Here is an 18,832-nt window from a genome sequence, read left to right as displayed (position 1 = left end):
CATTGTACAACTGAGCAAGTGCATTGTACAACACTTGTTTTGTATATTCTAATTCTTTTATTATTATTATTTTCCCGTCCTTTTCTGTCCTAGTAAACTGCCTTTGTCTCAATGCATGAGTTTTACTTTTTTTTTCTTCTGATTCTTGCCCTCACACCACTGGCGGGGGGGGGGGGGCGCGATGAGCAAGAGGCTGTGTGGTGTTTAGCTGCCTGCCGAGTTAAACCACGACAGCTATTAAAATCCATTTGGGTAGTCCAAACAAGTCTTAATTGTTTAATAAAGAAATGAATTCATCATTGTATGAATACTTAACAGACTAATGATCAGCAGATACTCAACCGGCAACAAGAATGTTAAATATGCATAGAAATTGTTGTAGGAATATTTAAAGTTGATTTCAACTCTCAGAAACTTGCTAGGTACAACAATTTTAAGTACTATTAAATCACTTCTGAGTAGTGAAATAAGTCTAAAAATAGAAGCAGCAAATCACATTCAATAGCCCTGTAAGATTAACAGTTCATCTAGAATTTCATAAAAGGGCAAGAAGTTGATGGACTATGTCCAACAGACTTTAATTTCTATCAATGCCTCTACACAGGTTTCCATGTGAAACCACACTGCTCACAGACAGGATGCACTTAACAACTAGGCACACAAGTCAAAGTTTGAAAAAGCTTCAACACAGAACAGCTCACATATTCACAAACTGTTCCTCTAAGGTGAGCACTGAGGGGAAAATTCTTGCTGTGTACATTTCTCATTTGTGTATGATGACTATGGTGTCTGGAATTTTGAGATTTAACACACAGCACTGCTGAATAAAAAAGGCAAACACTGCTTATTAGTAAAACTGCTAGCACTACAAAACACAGGGTATTAAAATGATTACTTGTTCATAAGTTGATTACTTGGTCTCAGTTTTATCTTCCTAGGTGCACAGTGAATATTGAAAGTCAAAGCTAGCTCTGTCCTTTTTAAAACCTTTTGTTTTTCCATTCTTCTTAAATTAACAAGAGTCAGAAGCTACCTAAAATAGCCCATTAAAACACGATAGGAAAACCAGAAACAAACTGCAAATTCACTCTTCACCACACAGCGCAAAAATCATGGTCACAGCTTCATATTTAATGTGGAATCACTTTAAGTATACAATATTTCAAAAGATCCAGAAACCGGTTAAGAGTTAAAAGCCAGCAGAACAAAAATACAGGAAATCCAACATACACCTTTGACCTTTTTAATCCTGAATTTTAGAGTCACACGCCTGAATAGACAAGTTTGCTTTATGAGGAAAGAAACTTTGGTATGGAGTTGAACTAGCCACATGAATAGCACCTGTAGCTTTCAAAATAAATAGTAATGGCTAACTAGACACCATGGCAGCAAGATAGCCTCTTAAAAAAAGACTAAGAACAAGCATATGCTTGGAGCTATGCATGAAGGCTGAACAACACAAACTAGTGCAATCTTTTTTTAAAGTAACTTTAAAGCATTTCTGCTTTCTGTATTTCTGATGCTGAAATTAGTAAGAAATCTTTCCTACAATGAGAAAGCTTTCCTTTTATTTGCTAACCACTAATAATCACTCCCTTAAAAATTGCACTCCAATGCTTGAAGAACACTGCATTATATTTTTAAGTCTTTAGACTCCCTCTATTTTTCTAAAATACTGTATTTTTATTCCATAGGCCCATGCTGTTAGCAGTTAAGTGTTGCAAACAGAAACATCCCCCTACTCCAGGAGTTGCTTACTAAAATGGTCAAAGATAAATTTGACCTCAAAATGGAACAAAAGGGTTTTTTAATAAATGGTACCAGAAATAACAAATGATCTTTGTAATGTGCGATACTCTCCTACAGCCATTGATAAAGTAGTTACCGGAATGTTAGTCTATGTTAATCTACGTCTTATGGGTTTGCAACAAAGCTAATAGACATTGAACAGAATGAGTGAAACTTCAGTTTCCAGTGTATAATGAACTTTAGTAATTTAATAAATTTTAGGTTTTGTGTATTCCACTGTAGTGCTGTGACAACAAATCACACCTGTGTACCAGAGCATACATCAACAGTATGATGTAACTTTACTTACACCACTGCTATATTTAGCTTTTTGAAAGAAACATAAGCATACACTATGGCCACATCAAATAATTTTCTGGGTTTTTTCTTTGATAACCTTCACTTTTTCAGTAATACTTCACTTTTAAAATTTGAATTATTGAAAAAATCACAGAAAGTTTATACAGGAATAGCTATAAGGAATAACCTCACAGGCACTGATAGGACAAACATTTATTTTAAGGGCTGAGAGGCATTAATATCATACTGACAAAGTTGACTGAAAAGAATGACTAACTTTGTCTGAATGGGAAATGCCCACTTCTGTTTGTATGTTGAGAAAATAAATTCAGAAAGTTATTTTTTGGCCTTGCTATGTCACAAAGTCAATCATACAAAGACCTACGCATTTAACCTAAAATCATAGTTTTAAAAGCCCTTCTATTAAAAACATCATGCAAAACTTTGATCAATTATGCAGCTGCTTTAAAACTGTTGCAAGACCATACTGTATATATTAGCTTTTATACTGCTAATGCACAACTAACAGCAAACTTGATTAGATTAACACAAATTTGTCTTAATTACACTGTTATATCACACTAAGGAGACAAATGCCACAAGATTGGCAAGAACATTTAATTCTGAGCACTCAAATGGCAGGATAATTATGTGTTGTAACCCCTTCACATTTAGAAAAAAACATAATCCTGCAGTCTCACTTTACAAAAAAAGTTCTGTAAAATATTAATTGGGAGGGGAACAGTTTATACTATCTAAGAAAGTAACTTATACAACTAGTGTCAAAGGCAAACAAAAACCATTCTAAATAAAAAGTCAAAATACACATAGCAACAGAAGCACAAATGCTGCATTAAATAGTCAAGATAAGAAGACAACACACTTGTTAATAAAAAAGACAAAAAAAAGAAGAAAAGTTACTAAAGTTAGCAACACATTTAAAGAAAACGCAGTGAGGGAAAACTGTTTTTTCATACAACAGAGTTTCCATTTGCGGTCTTTCCATCCATAATTTGTCTGGTACAGTACATCCATTAAAATATTCAGAACCTCACAGAAGAGCTAGGTTGTTCTCTTCCAAATCTAATTCCTAATTTGGTTTTGGATGTTTTAAACAGACATTATTATGAATGAAGTAAAAGCAAGGCAACAAATGGACTTTTTATCACCTTCGATCTTAGCACTGACGACAAACATTTTTAAAAATTATCATAATCTTTTTTGTCTTTTTTTCCCTCTGCTTCAAATCCATCAACCCCATCACTGTCCCTTCTCCTTTTACGATTATTATGGATGTTGAAGCGTTGATTCATCTGTGGTAATGGATCCATTCCTAAAACTTTGTGTATTTGACGGAATGCAAGGAGTCTCAGTGCAAACTAGAAAAAGGGTAGAAAGAAAGTATTTCTGTTAGAAACAAATGTAGATTTTGAGTACTTTGTCAAACAATTAATGAAGAACGTTAATGGTGTATGATATTATCCTTATCATTATCCCCTCTTCCTTCTCCCTACAAAGTCAACACAATAAAACGTGTGTGCCACATTTGCTGCTTCTGTACAAAGTACATCATCTTAGCTTAAAAATAATGTACATGTATGTGTTTTAGCCGCTGGACTTGAACTGAAGCAGCCAAGGCTTCTCACATGTCCCATTGCACGTTAGTAATCTTTGGCAAAAGGATCAAACGAAGAGGTAGACGCAGTAACCTCTTAAGCTGCAAGCGTGAATGGTCAATACTGTAACTGGATACAATAAATATTAAAAATTAAACTTACACAGATTTATTTATAAAATATTAAATGCCAATGTAATTTTAAATCTTGTAACACACTACTGTAGAGCGAGCATCTTTACAGATGTGTATATAGATGGGAGTGCTTCAAACTTTTCAGGAAAATATGTTAATTTTAGTGCAAAAATGAACACTATTATACATCCTCTGCTGTGACATGTTAATTGCCTAGCTTAAGTCTGATAAGACCGGACTCTTGTATTCTAAGAAACGAAAATTAATGTCCACCATATAGCTCCATTTAAAAAACCACAAAAACAAAACACAAAGCAAACCAAAACCCACCCCAAAACCCAGCCATCAAATTTAGTTACTTCACACGTTTCCTTACCTGTGCACTTGAAGTAATATCCTCTCGTTGCTGATCTGTCATTACAGCAAGTGTATCAAAAGGATCTTTTTCACAAGGGTCCAGAAGGCCAGGACCACCTACAATGGTTAGGCTAATTAGCAGCACATCGCCACCTTATTTCAACCAAGACTAGATATTTTACAGTAGGTAAGCATAAGTATACAGACACTGATCAAATGCAACTTGCCTTTAAGGATGATTCCTGAAGATATACACTCAAAAACTCTTCTCAGTGCATCCCCAGGACTCTGTGGTCCAGTAGCGCTGCTAATCGCTTTTTCCACGAGCAGCTCCATAGCCTACACCAACAATAAGAAAATCCAGCCGATTTAGAAGACTGATTTAAACAGAAAAAAGCTGCTACCGTTGTTCAGTACAGAACTTCTGAATCAGGAATTCTGAAGAACATTACACATCATAGAACACTTTCAGTTAAAATGGAAAAAAAAATCAGTATTTTATAAAGATGAATAAGAAGGAAGCTGGTGCAAGATCAATGTTGAGTACTGACACAGATATGCTGCTTCTCATCACAAGTCGTTCAAAAGTTTTGTAGAAATTTATACAGTAGTAGCCCACGTATGTAAGTAGACAACTTGTCCAGCCATTTTTTGAGAGGGTATGAAACATGATGGGTCACCTAAATCTGTCAGCCACAGGAATAAACAGCACACAGTATAGCTAATGAAATTAACAGGATGCTATAGAAAAATAAATTCTTTCTACAGGAGTACAGAAACTTAAGTATCAAAAATGTAATGATCTTTTAACATTTAAGTGGTTACTACTTCTTCAGTTTAGCAAAACTGAAGTTCACAGCAAGTTTTCTCCGGTTATAGGATAACACTAACTCAGATGTTAAAGAAGTGTAAAAAAACCTTGATGATAAACAGGTTTTCTAAAATTTATACATTATTTGATATTTAAATGGTTCAAATTATTAACTGTATATTAAATATTTTTTCTGTAAATATTGCCACTGTTTACTTTTAGTAGACACTATTTTTTCCAGAAAAACCCATGAAAGATATTTGTACAAGTAAAGAATAGCTTTCCTTAGGTTTTTTTCAGCATTAAATAGATAGTTCAATAGTGCCTCCTTGGCAAGTTTAATTCTCAAACAATATGTCTCTCTTGGTTCTTTGTGGGTTTTTTGGCCCTCCCCCTCACCATCAAGTTTACAGTTGTTCAAATTTTTACTTTTACTTTCCAGGAGTAAATGCCTATTGTGATGCATGCCAGTAACTATATGCAGCGTTGATTACAAACCTTCACTAAGGGTGCCCATGCCTTTCTATTTTAGTTCCATTTAACTGACACATTTCAATTCTTGAGCATGGTATTTCCATATTCCCACAGTACCACTCAGGATTTAGCAACAGTAACTTAGTTGCTTTCAAGTATGATGCAAAATACAGCACGAAAGAAAAAAAGCAGATCATGTTTTTCCATTTATTCAAGTCTAGTTCTTTTGGATCCTCATACACTAAAGTCTAAAACTTAATCCTAGGAAAATGTCAGCTATGATGCCCTGGTGTTTATGTGCATGAAAGGCTGGATTTCAAATTTGAAAAACCAGCCTTGAATAATAATTCCTTCTAACTTGTAGGAACCTGACAAAATTATCCTAATTTAGTTTTTATTTTTAGGTACATGAAGAGGGTGCTACTAATGTCTACATTTAGATTTCCTAGTATCTTCTATTTTTACAACTACCTAGGTTCTTTTTGAGAAGCTCTGGCACCTCTTTGGTTTGTAACAGGCTTCTATAGCATACAGGTTAGGAGAAGTTCTGTATCCAAAAAAATATATTCCTTCAATCTATGAAATTCCATCCATGGCTGGCGGAAATTACATATATTTAAAATCACCATTTTCATTCTGTCATTGTTTTCATCAGTAAGACTTTGCCAACGGGCCAAAAAAACAGCTGACTACACAGACTTCAATGTTGATCCATGTCACTGACAATGCATCAGGTACCATGAGCAAATCGGGAATCACTTTTGGAGACAACTGAGACACAGCTAGGCCTGACACACTGCTTCACACCTTTCTTCCCTTCTGGATGTGCCTTAGAACAGATAATGTGAGAAATAAGAAAAAACATGCCCTGTTCTTCATTTATGTGCCTGCTGTGTGTTGCAATAGTTCTAAGGATGCTTTTCTACAGGTATGCAGGGTTTATTCTTTGGCAACTCAGTATCATAGTGATAGTAGGCACTTACATACTTTGCTTCTTTTAAGCTATGTTTGTACACTGTATCTTTCAGGAAACATAACACAGAAACTGGCACTAAATTTTTTTACTTTAACTATTTAAAAACCAGAAATAACTGCCTCACATTTTTTCCAGAAGCAATAAATGTTATCAGAAGTAATTTCAGAAAATTGTCTGCAAGCTTAGTACAGTTGTAAAACATTTCTCGTTGAAATAATGCCAACTGCTCAAACTGCCTTGACAATGTTAGAGCTCTTTCTGCCAAAACTGAAAAGGACTCAGCACAGTGCAACAGGATTTGGTCTGTGAAGTGTAACAGTCAGAGCTAAGTTTACTTCCACAGGATACCTGTTTCAGTGAACAACTGTTAATATTTGGAGCACACATGGCACTCATGGAGAGCATCATTTAAGATAGTCCATGCAAAAGGAATGCTCCAAGAACACTTGGCTGCAAGAATTAAGAGAGGTAACACAATACAACCTAGAGATGTAATTGACACTGATTAAAATGCTAATGGTGACACACCCACAGACTGTACTGAATTACTGTAGTATTTCATCTTGAAGAAGGGACATACTAACAAACACAGAAATTACTGTGATTTATTCTTTCAAGTAGCCTTTCTGTTATCACAGAACTATCTGGGCACAGTTGAAATTTTAAGTAGGTTTCAGTAAACTCCAAGCAATTTGGAGTAGGTCGTTAGAAAAAATTAGATTCTTTTATACAGAGTAAAGGGGAAAAAATGCTAAAATCTAGAATAATAATGCTACCCCCAAAGAGTACAAAAGAACAAGAATATTCCTTTTGGAAAAAAAAATAAATTCCAGCTCCAAATGACAAAATCTCAGAACATTTTTAGAGGGAATCTGGATTATTTGTCAGGGGAAAAAAAAAAAAAATCAAAACCCCCAAACAAACCCCTACATTTCTTCTTGAAAAAGTCTACATTTAAAAACTGTAGTAACACTTCCCTATGCTTTATTTGCAGTACCACGTGTATTAAAAAGACTCATTCAAAAGAACATTACTCACCCAGCTTGGAAAATCAGACCAAGTTGGAACCCGCTGACAGAGGTCACGAAGAATACGTATGATAATCACACAGGACTGCAGACCATTAGCTCTAGCCTTGAGAGCAATACAAAATCAAATTAATTAATCCCAGCACCTACGGCAAATAGGACTTGTTGAAAGACTAAAACACCACTGTTCAATGGAAGCTCAGATACAAGATTGAAACAAATCATTCTACAACTTTATTCCATGAGCTGCCATTTACAGCAGTATTTTATACAGGGTTAGTAATTAAAGGTGGTAGAAGTCAAAGTGCACAGGTTATACAAGAATAACATTTCTTGATCCCCTATACACTTTGACCTATGTTCACTTGTAACAATAAATACAGTATCTTTCTATATTAGAAATAAAAAGGATAAAGTAAAGATCTAAGAAATAGGTATAGAGACTGAAAGGTCAAGGGAATCTGTTTGGTTTCTTTATTGTGCCTTTGCCAGAATGCAAAGTCACTAAACCAAACAGTTGCTTCTCACCTTTCATTCCCTACACTTAATGCACTTAAAGAAATAGGAAGAAAAAGTCTTAAATCTAAACACAAAGCTTTAAACACATATTCCATTATTTAAAGCAAAGTTACTCTGCAGCCTTATGGAATATATAACAAATATACAACATATGATCACCCCAAGCGAGTCAAGCTTTCAACATCGCCTTCTCAATGACCAGAAAAAAAAATCATGTCAAATGAGCAATAACTGCATAAAGCAGTTCCTCCATACTCAACCTTCTACATTTAAATTTAGGGACCAGAAAAATATTAAGTATTATTAGAATGAACAACGCTGAGTGTTTTCACACAATTAAACATTTATATTGCAACTGAACTAATCTCTCATAAGGCTACAAGAAGAAAGTAAAATGATGTTCCGAACCTGGAACCACTTAGCGTGGCGTAGAGCAGCCAGAGCGTCAAGGCATTTTTGCCTGTCCAAGACGTCCGGTGGGTCTTTCACCATACCCGAGGTTACATCTAAAATGGATTGAATTGGCAAAATGCAGTGAGGAATGGGTGTTTGACCAGGTGAGCACCACACTTCCTTAAAGTAGCTTCAATGTCACACATGCCATTTAAAGTTTAAACCCTTGAACAACAAATGTAAATGTTCAACAAAAGCCATTCAATTAGGATTAGGGCATCAACCCAGTATGAAGATCAAGAGCATATTATACTTTAGCTCTGAGGTTATTTTCAAATGCATTGCGGATTATGCAATGCGTAGTACTTCTTTATTTAAGCTAACACTGAAAAAACATGTATCCCCTAAAATTAAATACTGAAGGAAGGATGGTTGGACACAGTGCACCAGCACAGAGAACACAAGACAGAAGGAACACAAAAATCCACTTTAACCAAGTAGAAACATTCCAACTTAGTTTCTTGTAAATTTTAATGGTCACTATTGGGAACTGCTCTTAAAAGAAAGACTAAGTATAACAAATCTTAAAGCACTAGATGTTTAGTAATGATGTTATTTTTATTATACCTTAAACTTGAAATTATTTTGGGTTAAAAACCTGACTAAAGAATGTGAAATGTTCTTCAATATTACAGTGTTCCGTTACTTTCTAGTACCTCTCTCTTACTCATATAAATAAAATTCCTTGGCCCATAATATATGTGCTCCAATATCATTTAGGATGCAAGGAAGGATCTGAAAAGGGACTGCTTTACTTAAGATTCATCAGGAAAAAGAAAAGCAAGGAATAGTTTAAAAAAACAAAGCAGAATGTCTGAAAGATAAAGAAAATACAGTAAATCTTGTACATTTAAATGTTCAGAAAAGGATTTAATTACCAAGCTGATTGCTTTGTTACCAAAAAGGAAGAGACCACAGGCCCTTTTGGAAGTGGTTTAATCAATGAAACTGGAACCACTGAACAATGCGAAATAGTATCCTTGGGTTACTTAAAAATTGTACAGATACAATGTTGTGATCAGCTTTAAAAGTTCTTTGTTTTACTGATTATGAAAATGGCTACTGTGAGTAATAAAGTATATTGGTAGCATAACTGGTGATACACCAGATAAGATGAAACAGAAAGTCCTCACTCAATGGCATTCATTTCACAGGAGCTGGCTGTATGGAACATTATAGCTTACTCCAGCAAGATATAAATTTAGGTAAGTCAGAAAATAACATTAAAAAAAAATATTTTGAGACTCACGAAACATGCCCGCAATGAGAAGCTTTTAGGCATGCTGCAGAAAGACAGCTCTGCAACCACCTATTTTACACAAATATGAAATAAATATTAGGATGCTTTACTATATAGAGAGCTAAAAAGCCATGAATGAACATGGTGGTACAACTTTGCAATATAATAATTAAATTTAATCTGAAGTACTACATTCAGATTTGAGCATTTTTATAGGATAGTCCCATTGCTCTGCAGAGCACTAAGAGGGGCAGGATTTCAAAGTAAGAACAAAGCTGAAAAGAATATAGGTATCTTCCCACACAGATACTCAAAATTATGGACTATATGTTAAAGTGGAAAGATGAAAATCTGCACTAACAAGGCATTTACAGAGCAAATGAAGACATTTAAAGTGGTACTGCCTTTAAGACAAAATAAAACAAACAAACAAACAAAAAAAAACCCAAACCAAACCCAAACCTATACAAGAGAGGTGCCAGGTAAGATAACTGATGGAATGAGTACAACCTAGATGTAAGAGACAAGGAGTAGAGAAAACCCAGAGAGGGAAAAAAGTGACAAAGGTTGAGAAATTAAAAACAAAAATATGGGTTGTTGGGCTCAGTAGCCTAATCAGTCGATTGTTTACATTCTTCTAAAACTAATATGCAAATAGGTGACACTGTGCAAACTCTTAGCACAATAATTCATTACATAATTTGAAACTCCAATTACTTCTAGCTCTGAAAAACTTCAATTTGGAAAATAGTTTTACTAAAAAGAATTACAGTTTAAATGCACAGAAGAGAATTTTACTCAGTGCTGGAAATGCCAATCTAAAATGTGCTTCTAATACATATCATACGAACACCCTTGAAACTTAAAAAGACTCTGAAAGTCAGAAGTTGCCAAGGCATCTATTGCACTGAGAATACACTGACTCAAAAGATGTATTAAGGAAACTCTTGTAATATTTAATCTGTGGATTTTTGCATCTGTTTCACATTTCAGGATTAACCCCTTAAAGACTATTTAACTAAATTCAGATGCCTAATCTACCACCCTGTTAAGCTAAGACAAAACAATGAATTAATTTACAAAATACAAGCATTAATTCTTACCCTATATAACTTATTACTAGCCTAAATATAAGGGGTTAATCTTCAGTTAGACATGCTGTGTCCACACTACCTCTTCATTAAAAGTTAACAGGTATATAAATTTCAGTGAGTTTTATTATGTGAAATACATTTTACCCAGTCAACTATTTCAAGACTAGTGTGAACACTGCTTAATTCTAGGAGAGAGACAAAGACAAAAAGAAAAGAAAGAAAAAAAAAAACCAACAAAACACGAAGTAACAATAGATGCTAGGACTATGCATCCAAACCCCCTCCTTTGTAAAGCATGGCAGGTGTGACACTGAGCTTTAGAAAACCTTGGTCAAAAATCCTTCCGATGTCTTGGCAGCAACCCCTGACAGGAATCAAGTCCCTCTGCTAGAAGGCTTTGGACCGGGGCTGTTAGCTAAGGATAAAAAAGACACACGCGCACACATATATGTGTTTATAAGTATGTACACTTTGTTTGCTGAAGGAAAGATTCCACAGCAGGGGTTAGAGTACTTTGAGTATATCAGATTCGGTAAACTGTCAAACGCACAATACTGTAAGAAACAGTAGCTATGCGGTTAACGATTTTATTTCACTGTATTTTTTTTTTAGCCTTTTATCATGTAATGGGATTATGACATATCAAACATGATTCTACTCCATGTGCAAGCCTCAGTCTCATCTTTACTCAAACTGGTTATTCCGGTAAAGCCTTCCTTATCACCTGAACTAGCTCCCCAAGCGGGCTAAAAAAAAATGAAAACTTTAAACCATTGTAAGACACAGAGCATGAGAAGCTGCAGTAAGAAAAAACACAAACACGTACTGTTACTCTGCAGCAAATAAGCAGCAGTCTTCGTATAAGGCCTTCTTTGCTGCAATAATTTGCAATTCAGTCTTCTATTTGCTCTAGTTTCAAAGTGAACTTTTCTGCACATCCATTTTATACTGCTCAGTGTCTTGAAGAGAAATCTAACTTGATTTTGCTTGCCTAGAGGCAGTACTGCATTCAGCAGTGAATAAACTCACAATGATCATTTTAACTCAAGTGTGGGTCAGACAAAAATACAGATTTGTTTCCTTTAGGTGGCACAAATTAAGGGATTGATAGTAGTAATTTGAAATTTATTTTATTTTTAGTCCATATCATAGAATTTTAGGCCAGAAACCACTGAACTGAAATTGAGTATTGTGGCAGGAATCAGTATTGCACTTTTGCACAGTACATTAAGATAAAAACGTGGTGTTTATGGTTAACTTCATTCAATGGTTAACCTAATTCGATAATCAAATGTTTTAAGTTAAAGTATTCTTTACAAATTTAAATAATATGTGAAGTCATATTCAGCACAAACCAAGAGTCATGTTAGGCTTAGATTGTCAAAAAAGTAAAATCGGTTGGGTGTGACAGTACATGTACAAAGCCTTTATAGCTAGGAATAATATGCACAGCTTAAAAATCATGTACAAAGCACTCTTAAAGACTCTTCAGAAGTCATCCAAACCAGAGAATGCATCTTGAAATTTTCTTTCTGATTATGAAGGACGACTTTGTTAACACAGCTTGCTTACAATGCACTAGTCACAGCTACAGGACATTTACTAATGCAATATAAAAACCTCAAGTATTTTAGAGGACATGTAATGATGAGATGAAATAAAAAAACCTCCATGGCTTATATAAATACGTATATACACAAGCACATGTATACATACACACATACAATTTTTTTTAAACCTGCATATGAGAAATGTTAAGATAGCCTCAGATTTCCTATTTGTAGGTTCACTGTCAAACACCAGAACCCTGTTTGCCATGATCTCTTTCAACTATGAAAATACAGGATTAAAAGGAAACAAAAGTTAATTTTATCTGACCCGTAAACAAAAAGAACCAATGTACTGCAGACATTAATCATGCTTGTTGGCTTAAAAGCTTTTGGAGCTTTGAAAGTGTTACAGAACAGACCCTAAAGCAACACTGCTGGCACCAGAGAAACTGCGGACTTCAGAAATGTAAATTGATTTACAAGCTCCACCTTCTGCTTCAGCTCAACGACAAAGCCATTTCTTATTGTACTAATCTGGGTTTGCCAGTTGGATAGAAGACTGATTGTAATACCAGGAGCCTAAATATACTCAGAAAGCACTCCAGACCAAAAAGCAACCTCAGAGACCTGGAAAAAATCGCATTCTCTTTTAAAGTTCGAAGCACTGTTATCATCAAAAGTATTATAAAAGTGCATTTTAAGTGGTGCTGCTATTTGGAATGTGTAAGTGATGGCAATACTGATCCAGTTTAAACCCAAAAACATGTGATTTGATCTTCTAAAACCATACAATCTTTCTCTTAGGGCAAGACTGCTCTAGAAAGCCAGTTTATAGCCACTTGCTATGAAATACTTAGTTTTCCACATAATTTTAAAAGAGAGGAAAAAATAGTCAAGTTTGTACCTTTTCCAGAAAGCTGAGGTTGGACATAAAGTTAGAAATTTTAAAAATTAAATAAACGCATCATATAAGCATTTATTTTAACCAACTGCTCTCTACCAAGACTGGTTGTTGAAAAACAAGGTTTCCGATCAAATACATGTGCCAGCATGTTGCCTTCCAGGACCTTAATGCCATCTTAAGCAGAATAGATAAACATAAAAAAACGGGTGAGAAAGAAGTAACATCTTTAACAACTTCCCAACCTCCATCCCTCATGTTTTCCTCCCGAATGACTGGAGATGTCAGTGTGATAGTCACTTGCATTTTGGGTTCCACACATGAATTTAAAATTATTGCTGCTTCTGGGACTGCACACTTGATATCGTATTTCTCAGGACTTATTACCTAAATATCAAGAAACAGAAATTTCTATTAGCATGTGGCCAATAAAAGTATGGGGAAGAAAACGGATTTCAACAGTCTTTTTAACAGAAAGACAGAAATGCAATATAATTATATAAAGCAGTTACCTCTGTATTCAAAGAAACCACAGCATACACAATTAAGATACATGTATGGACTTGCATACTGTTTCCAAATCATTAATGAAAAAACAAAGCCTACAAAAGAAAAAAAACTACCCAGAAAGGAAACTCATATACAAGTAAGTTACATAACAAGAACCTTGACAGTGTTTGAGATAAAGAAAAGCATCAGAGCCACTTAAAATGTCAGTTGGATACGTTTCTCATTGGAACATAGGAGCCTTTGAAAAGCACAAAGATGCAGTGGTTGCTCTTCAAGCTCGCAGTTACAGGATGGGTACTGCTAGGTACATTCAATACTTGGCTGTCACAACAAGCTAAGAACAAAGGGCAAGATAAACAGCAGAGGAAAAAAATGTAAGAGTAACTAACAAGGTTGTTATTCCAAATTGCTTCTTGCAACTAGATTTAATAATTCTAAATACCCCAAAAGGAAGCTGTAGGCACCTCTGTCACCTTCTTCCACAAACTAGCAGGACAAGTGACTTCTCCACAAATCCAGACCAAGATATGCAGTTTTTAGGTTTTCTTCTGTTCTGTTACTTCAAACAAGGGCAAACTCAAGATTGTCTTCTAATTAATCTGATCCTGCTAAAGTTTCTACCATGCCACTGGTTCTGCTGAACATTTTAGCAGACTGTATTGAAATACTGACGCTATGACAAGCATTCTGTAATAATGGTGGACAAGCTTTGTTCAACAGAGAGCAGAGGCTTTATTCTAGACTTTCTTGTGGAAATACAGCAAATGGTTTATATGAATTTTGCTAAATGGTCTAAGACTGCAGGTACCTTTTTTTTTTAAGGGCCAAATTTAACACTACCCCCTCCCCCCCCCCCCGCCCCAAGACAGTTAACTAATTGCAGAACTACAAAGCACTGACACATACAAACTGGAAACAAGATATATGCACAGACTGGCATTAATGGGGAACTTTGACCTTCACGCTGAAAGCTTCCTGTAACACTGCACAAATTACCTCTGTTGCTGCTAGCAACTGGATAATAGTCTTTGTTCTGTTCATTTCTATTTCCCAGTTAAATGAAATCTATCAAATGATGTTTGATACTACACCACTAGCGTAAACATCTAGACACTTGTATGGACACAATATACAGAAAGCAAAAAAGTGCAGCATAGTCCCTGAATTCAGATGGAAACACTCAGAAAATGGGAAGAAACTGAACATGAGCTATGAAGCTGTCCTGGTTTCAGCTGGGATAGAGTTAACTTGTCTTCCTAGTAGCTGGTACAGTGCTATGTTTTGAGTTCAGTATGCGATGAATGTTGATAACACTGATGTTTTCAGTTGTTGCTAAGTAATGTTTAGTCTAAAGTCAAGGATTTTTCAGCTTCTCATGCCCAGACAGCGAGAAAACTGGAGGGACACAAGAAGCTGGGACAGGACACAGCCAGGGCAGCTGATGCAAAGTGGCCAACGGGGTATTCCATACCATGTGACGTCACATCTAGTATATAAACTGGGGGGAGTGGGGGCAAGGGATCACTGCTTGAGGATTAACTGGGTGTCAATGAGCGGGTAGTGAGCAATTGCACTGTGTATCATTTGTGTATTCCAATTCTTTTATTATTACTGTTCTCATTTTATTAGTGTTATCATTATCATTATTAGTTTCTTTTTTTCTGTTCCATTAAACCGTTCTTATCTCCACCCATGAGTTTTACTACTTTTCCCTGATTTTCTTCCCATCCCGCTGGGTGGGGGAGTGAGTGAGTGGCTGCGTCGTGCTTAGTTGCTGGCTGGGGTTAAACCATGACAGAAGCGTGGCGCAGTGAGCCCTGCAGACATTTGACCTGAGGACAGATTTTTACAGTATTTTTACAAAAGTTCAAATCAAAAAATCTAAATTCTACTTACTGCAAGTTGTTTGGGAAGACTTTCAGCAATACGACTGAGTAATGTCTTTGAAGGCTTCTCAGCACATAACAAAACAAGATTGACGTTTCGGTCTCCACGGAGTAGCAAACCTTTAGCCAAAACGCCTACCCGTAAAACTCCTTTCAAAGCTCTGTGAATTATAGTTAAAAATTTCATTTAAAATAATATAAAGCCCTTAAAACTAATCCTGAAGATAGAAAAGTGAAATAAAATAGGAGTATTCCACATACTTTTGAGGCCATGGTGACATACTGTATCAAAATCCAAAGAGAAGAGAACCCCTGGAAGCACTGATAACAGTGTAAGGAGAAACTTCAGAAACAAATGATGAAATTCTTAAAAACTAATTAAAAAAATACCTGTCTTTACTGCCATCTTTTTTGTCATCTCCCTCTTTGTTCTTGCTTTTGTCATGATCAGTCATGTTGTCAGAAACAAGTTTCAAAGCACGCTCAGTAATAGAAACAATTTTTTGGACTGCTTGAAGTTCCTCCTCAGTTGGATATATAGCGGCATGTTTGGTCATCACATAGCGGTCATCAGAAGAGTCAGGGCGGCGTAAAGGCTAAACAGATGAAAAAAGCATACTTCTGAAATTTGGGTACACTTCCAAGATCACAAATGATAAGTGACCAAAAACCAAACATGTGGCTAAACAACAAAACATTCAAATGTCAAATCACTGAAATGTAACAAAACATGAACTGAAGTGTCCTTAACAAGTTACACTGGTCACAACAAATCATGTCTGAAAAAACATGAGATGTATCAAAATTAAACAAATTATGAAATCCCAGGATCAAAAGCATCTCCACAACATAAATACCTATTGTCTTTCTATCAACTGGGAAATACTTGTATATTGATGCAAAATAAAATATCCATGATTGCTTTCATAGAATCACAGAAGAATTCAAATAGAAGGGGACCTCAGGAGGTCCTCTAGTCCAACCTTCTGTGTAAACCATGGCCAGCTATAAGACTGCATCATGTTGCTTAGGGCTTTGTCCAGTCGGTTCTTGAAAACTGCCAATGATGGAGGCTGCACAACCTCTGTGTGAAAAAAATTATTCCCTGTATTCAATCTGAACCTTTTTTGTCTCAGCTTAAGCTGGTTGTATCTTGCTCTCTCATGACTGTAAAGAGCCTGGCTCCATTGCCTTTATAATGGACAGGTATTAGAAGGCTATTATGTTCCACTGAAGCTCTCTTTTCTCCAGGCTGAGCAAGCCCAGATCCTTCAGTCTCATCTCACAGGGCATGTGTTCCAGACCCCGACCGTCCTCATAGCCCCACACTGAATCTACTGTGGTTTACAGTATCTTTCTTGTACTGGGAAGCCCAAAACTAAATGTAGTATTGCAGTTTGTGTCTAATGCAAGCTAATCACTTCCCTTCATCTACTGATTATGCTCCTGTTAATATAACCCAGGATGCTGTTGGCCTTCATTGCTGCCAGGGCACACTGTTGACTCATGTTCGGCTTGCTATCTGCCAAGATCCCCAGATCCTTTCAGCAGGGCTGCTGCCCAGCCTGTCACTCCCCAGCCTGTATCAGTACAAGGGGTTATTCCTTCCCAAGTGCAGCATTAGACATTTGTCCTTGCGGAATTCCATAAAGTTCCTGTTGGTCCATTCCTCCACTCTGCCTACATCCCTCTGGATGGCAGCCCTGCCCTCAAAGGTATCAGCTATTCTCCACACCCTAAACTGATTCAGTTTCATGCCAGCTGCAAACCTTATGAGTGTGCACTCACTCCACCACCTTTCAGATCACTGACAAGGTGCTAAAGAGACAAATCCCAGGATAAACCCACCTGGTACCGCACTTGTTACTGACCTCCAGGTGGAGTATGACCCACAACTAACCATTACCCTCTGCGACTGACAATCCAACCACTTTTTATCCATACATTTGTCCACAATTAGATAAATAATGTTGTATAATGCAATTAAATAAAATAAAAATTAGTACACAAATCCAGAGTGACTTCTATTTCAGAAGAAACAATATTTGTCTTTAAGGCATCGTTTTCTTGTTTCAGCGGACTTATTTTGGAAGACGGATCCATCTACACAGTACCATTAGCATACAATTTCTTCTTCACTTTTCCAAATCCTTTATTAAGAAACACTGGAAACAACTGAAGTAGTACTAAATAATTTATAGTTCTTAACTGTGCCTCCTAGTAAGTAAGTATGATTTAATTTTTTTTGTCAAGTTAAGAAACTCACAGCTGGTCCTTGGGGCTGAGGAGGCATTCCTGGTCTAACTCCCAGTAAACCTAGAGGTCCTGGAGGACCATGAGGATATCCTCCATCTGGTATTCTGCGACGGTCATCCCAGTGATGCTGCTCTTCCTCCATTCTCCTCCAGTACATGTCCTCTTCATATCGCCTGAAGTGCATGAATCAAAGTATTCTCTTTATATGGCAGACAATACTTGCAACCATTCTAAGTAAATTGTTGTATGTTCTCACGAACTCATTTCTAGTAGTCATAAGCAAATATCAGTGGACTCCACAGGGTAACTAAAATGAATGCTATTTTGAAATTGGGTCTGAATTTATAGCAAAACAATTCTAAGTCTGCATTCCTCAGAGGGGCTGAACACTAACAAACGATAACCCCAGAAGGATAACAACAACTTAATTTAAAACAAGACAGTACAGAGTTCCCCCCAAAAGTATTCAAAATAAGTAACTACAGAAGCAGAGTTAGTTTTAGATAACCTGACTGCAGCTTTGTCTCATTCGTTGATAAAACAAGAATGCATTACCTCATTTCCATCCTCCAGCGTTCTTCCTCTTCTCGCCTTCTCCAGTATTCTTCTTTCTGCATCTGTTTCCTCATCTTCTCTTCTTGAATTTTTCTTGCTCGAATACTGGGTTTTACTTCTACTTGTAAGTCTGGGTTTACTTTTTTCTAGTTCAGAAAAATAATGAATGAAATGTTGTTTTTCCTCTTCTCATCTCAAAGTTACAGTGTTCCTCTGACATATTTAACACACACTACTGGTCTACAATAAAATCAAGGGGAGTAAAATGCAGTTTTAGAACTGCATTGAATGAGTAGTTGAAGAAGAAAAATCCGTGTCCAGTATTTTAAAGGAAAGAAATAGCAACATATTACAAATAGCATGAATTGCCTCTTCACTTATATG

The 18,832-nt window shown here is 36.1% G+C and overlaps 1 protein-coding gene across 3 annotated transcripts in view; it reads right to left on the bottom strand.

The window, feature by feature from the left end:
• Positions 1–1,110: 1,110 nt before the first annotated feature.
• Positions 1,111–18,832, bottom strand: part of ZFR (zinc finger RNA binding protein) — a 50,387-nt gene continuing 32,665 nt past the window's right edge. For 2 of the 3 annotated variants that reach the window (XM_049796009.1, XM_049796010.1), the window contains exons 11-20: positions 18,449–18,594; positions 17,904–18,066; positions 16,028–16,233; positions 15,648–15,798; positions 13,487–13,628; positions 8,412–8,509; positions 7,495–7,590; positions 4,423–4,534; positions 4,215–4,312; positions 1,111–3,467 (exon numbers count right to left, since the gene is read on the bottom strand). In XM_049796009.1, coding sequence (XP_049651966.1) covers positions 3,288–3,467; positions 4,215–4,312; positions 4,423–4,534; positions 7,495–7,590; positions 8,412–8,509; positions 13,487–13,628; positions 15,648–15,798; positions 16,028–16,233; positions 17,904–18,066; positions 18,449–18,594 — 1,392 coding nt within the window. In that variant the 3' untranslated portion in view covers positions 1,111–3,287. Of the gene's footprint in view, positions 3,468–4,214; positions 4,313–4,422; positions 4,535–7,494; positions 7,591–8,411; positions 8,510–13,486; positions 13,629–15,647; positions 15,799–16,027; positions 16,234–17,903; positions 18,067–18,448; positions 18,595–18,832 lie in introns of those variants that run through there. The other variant, XM_049796011.1, reaches the window with a different exon arrangement.

Source organism: Accipiter gentilis, chromosome Z (assembly GCF_929443795.1).
Source record: "Accipiter gentilis chromosome Z, bAccGen1.1, whole genome shotgun sequence".
NCBI lineage: Eukaryota > Metazoa > Chordata > Aves > Accipitriformes > Accipitridae > Astur > Astur gentilis.
The sequence above is the reverse complement of the archived record's forward strand: the minus strand, read 5'-3'. Positions and strand labels throughout refer to the sequence as shown.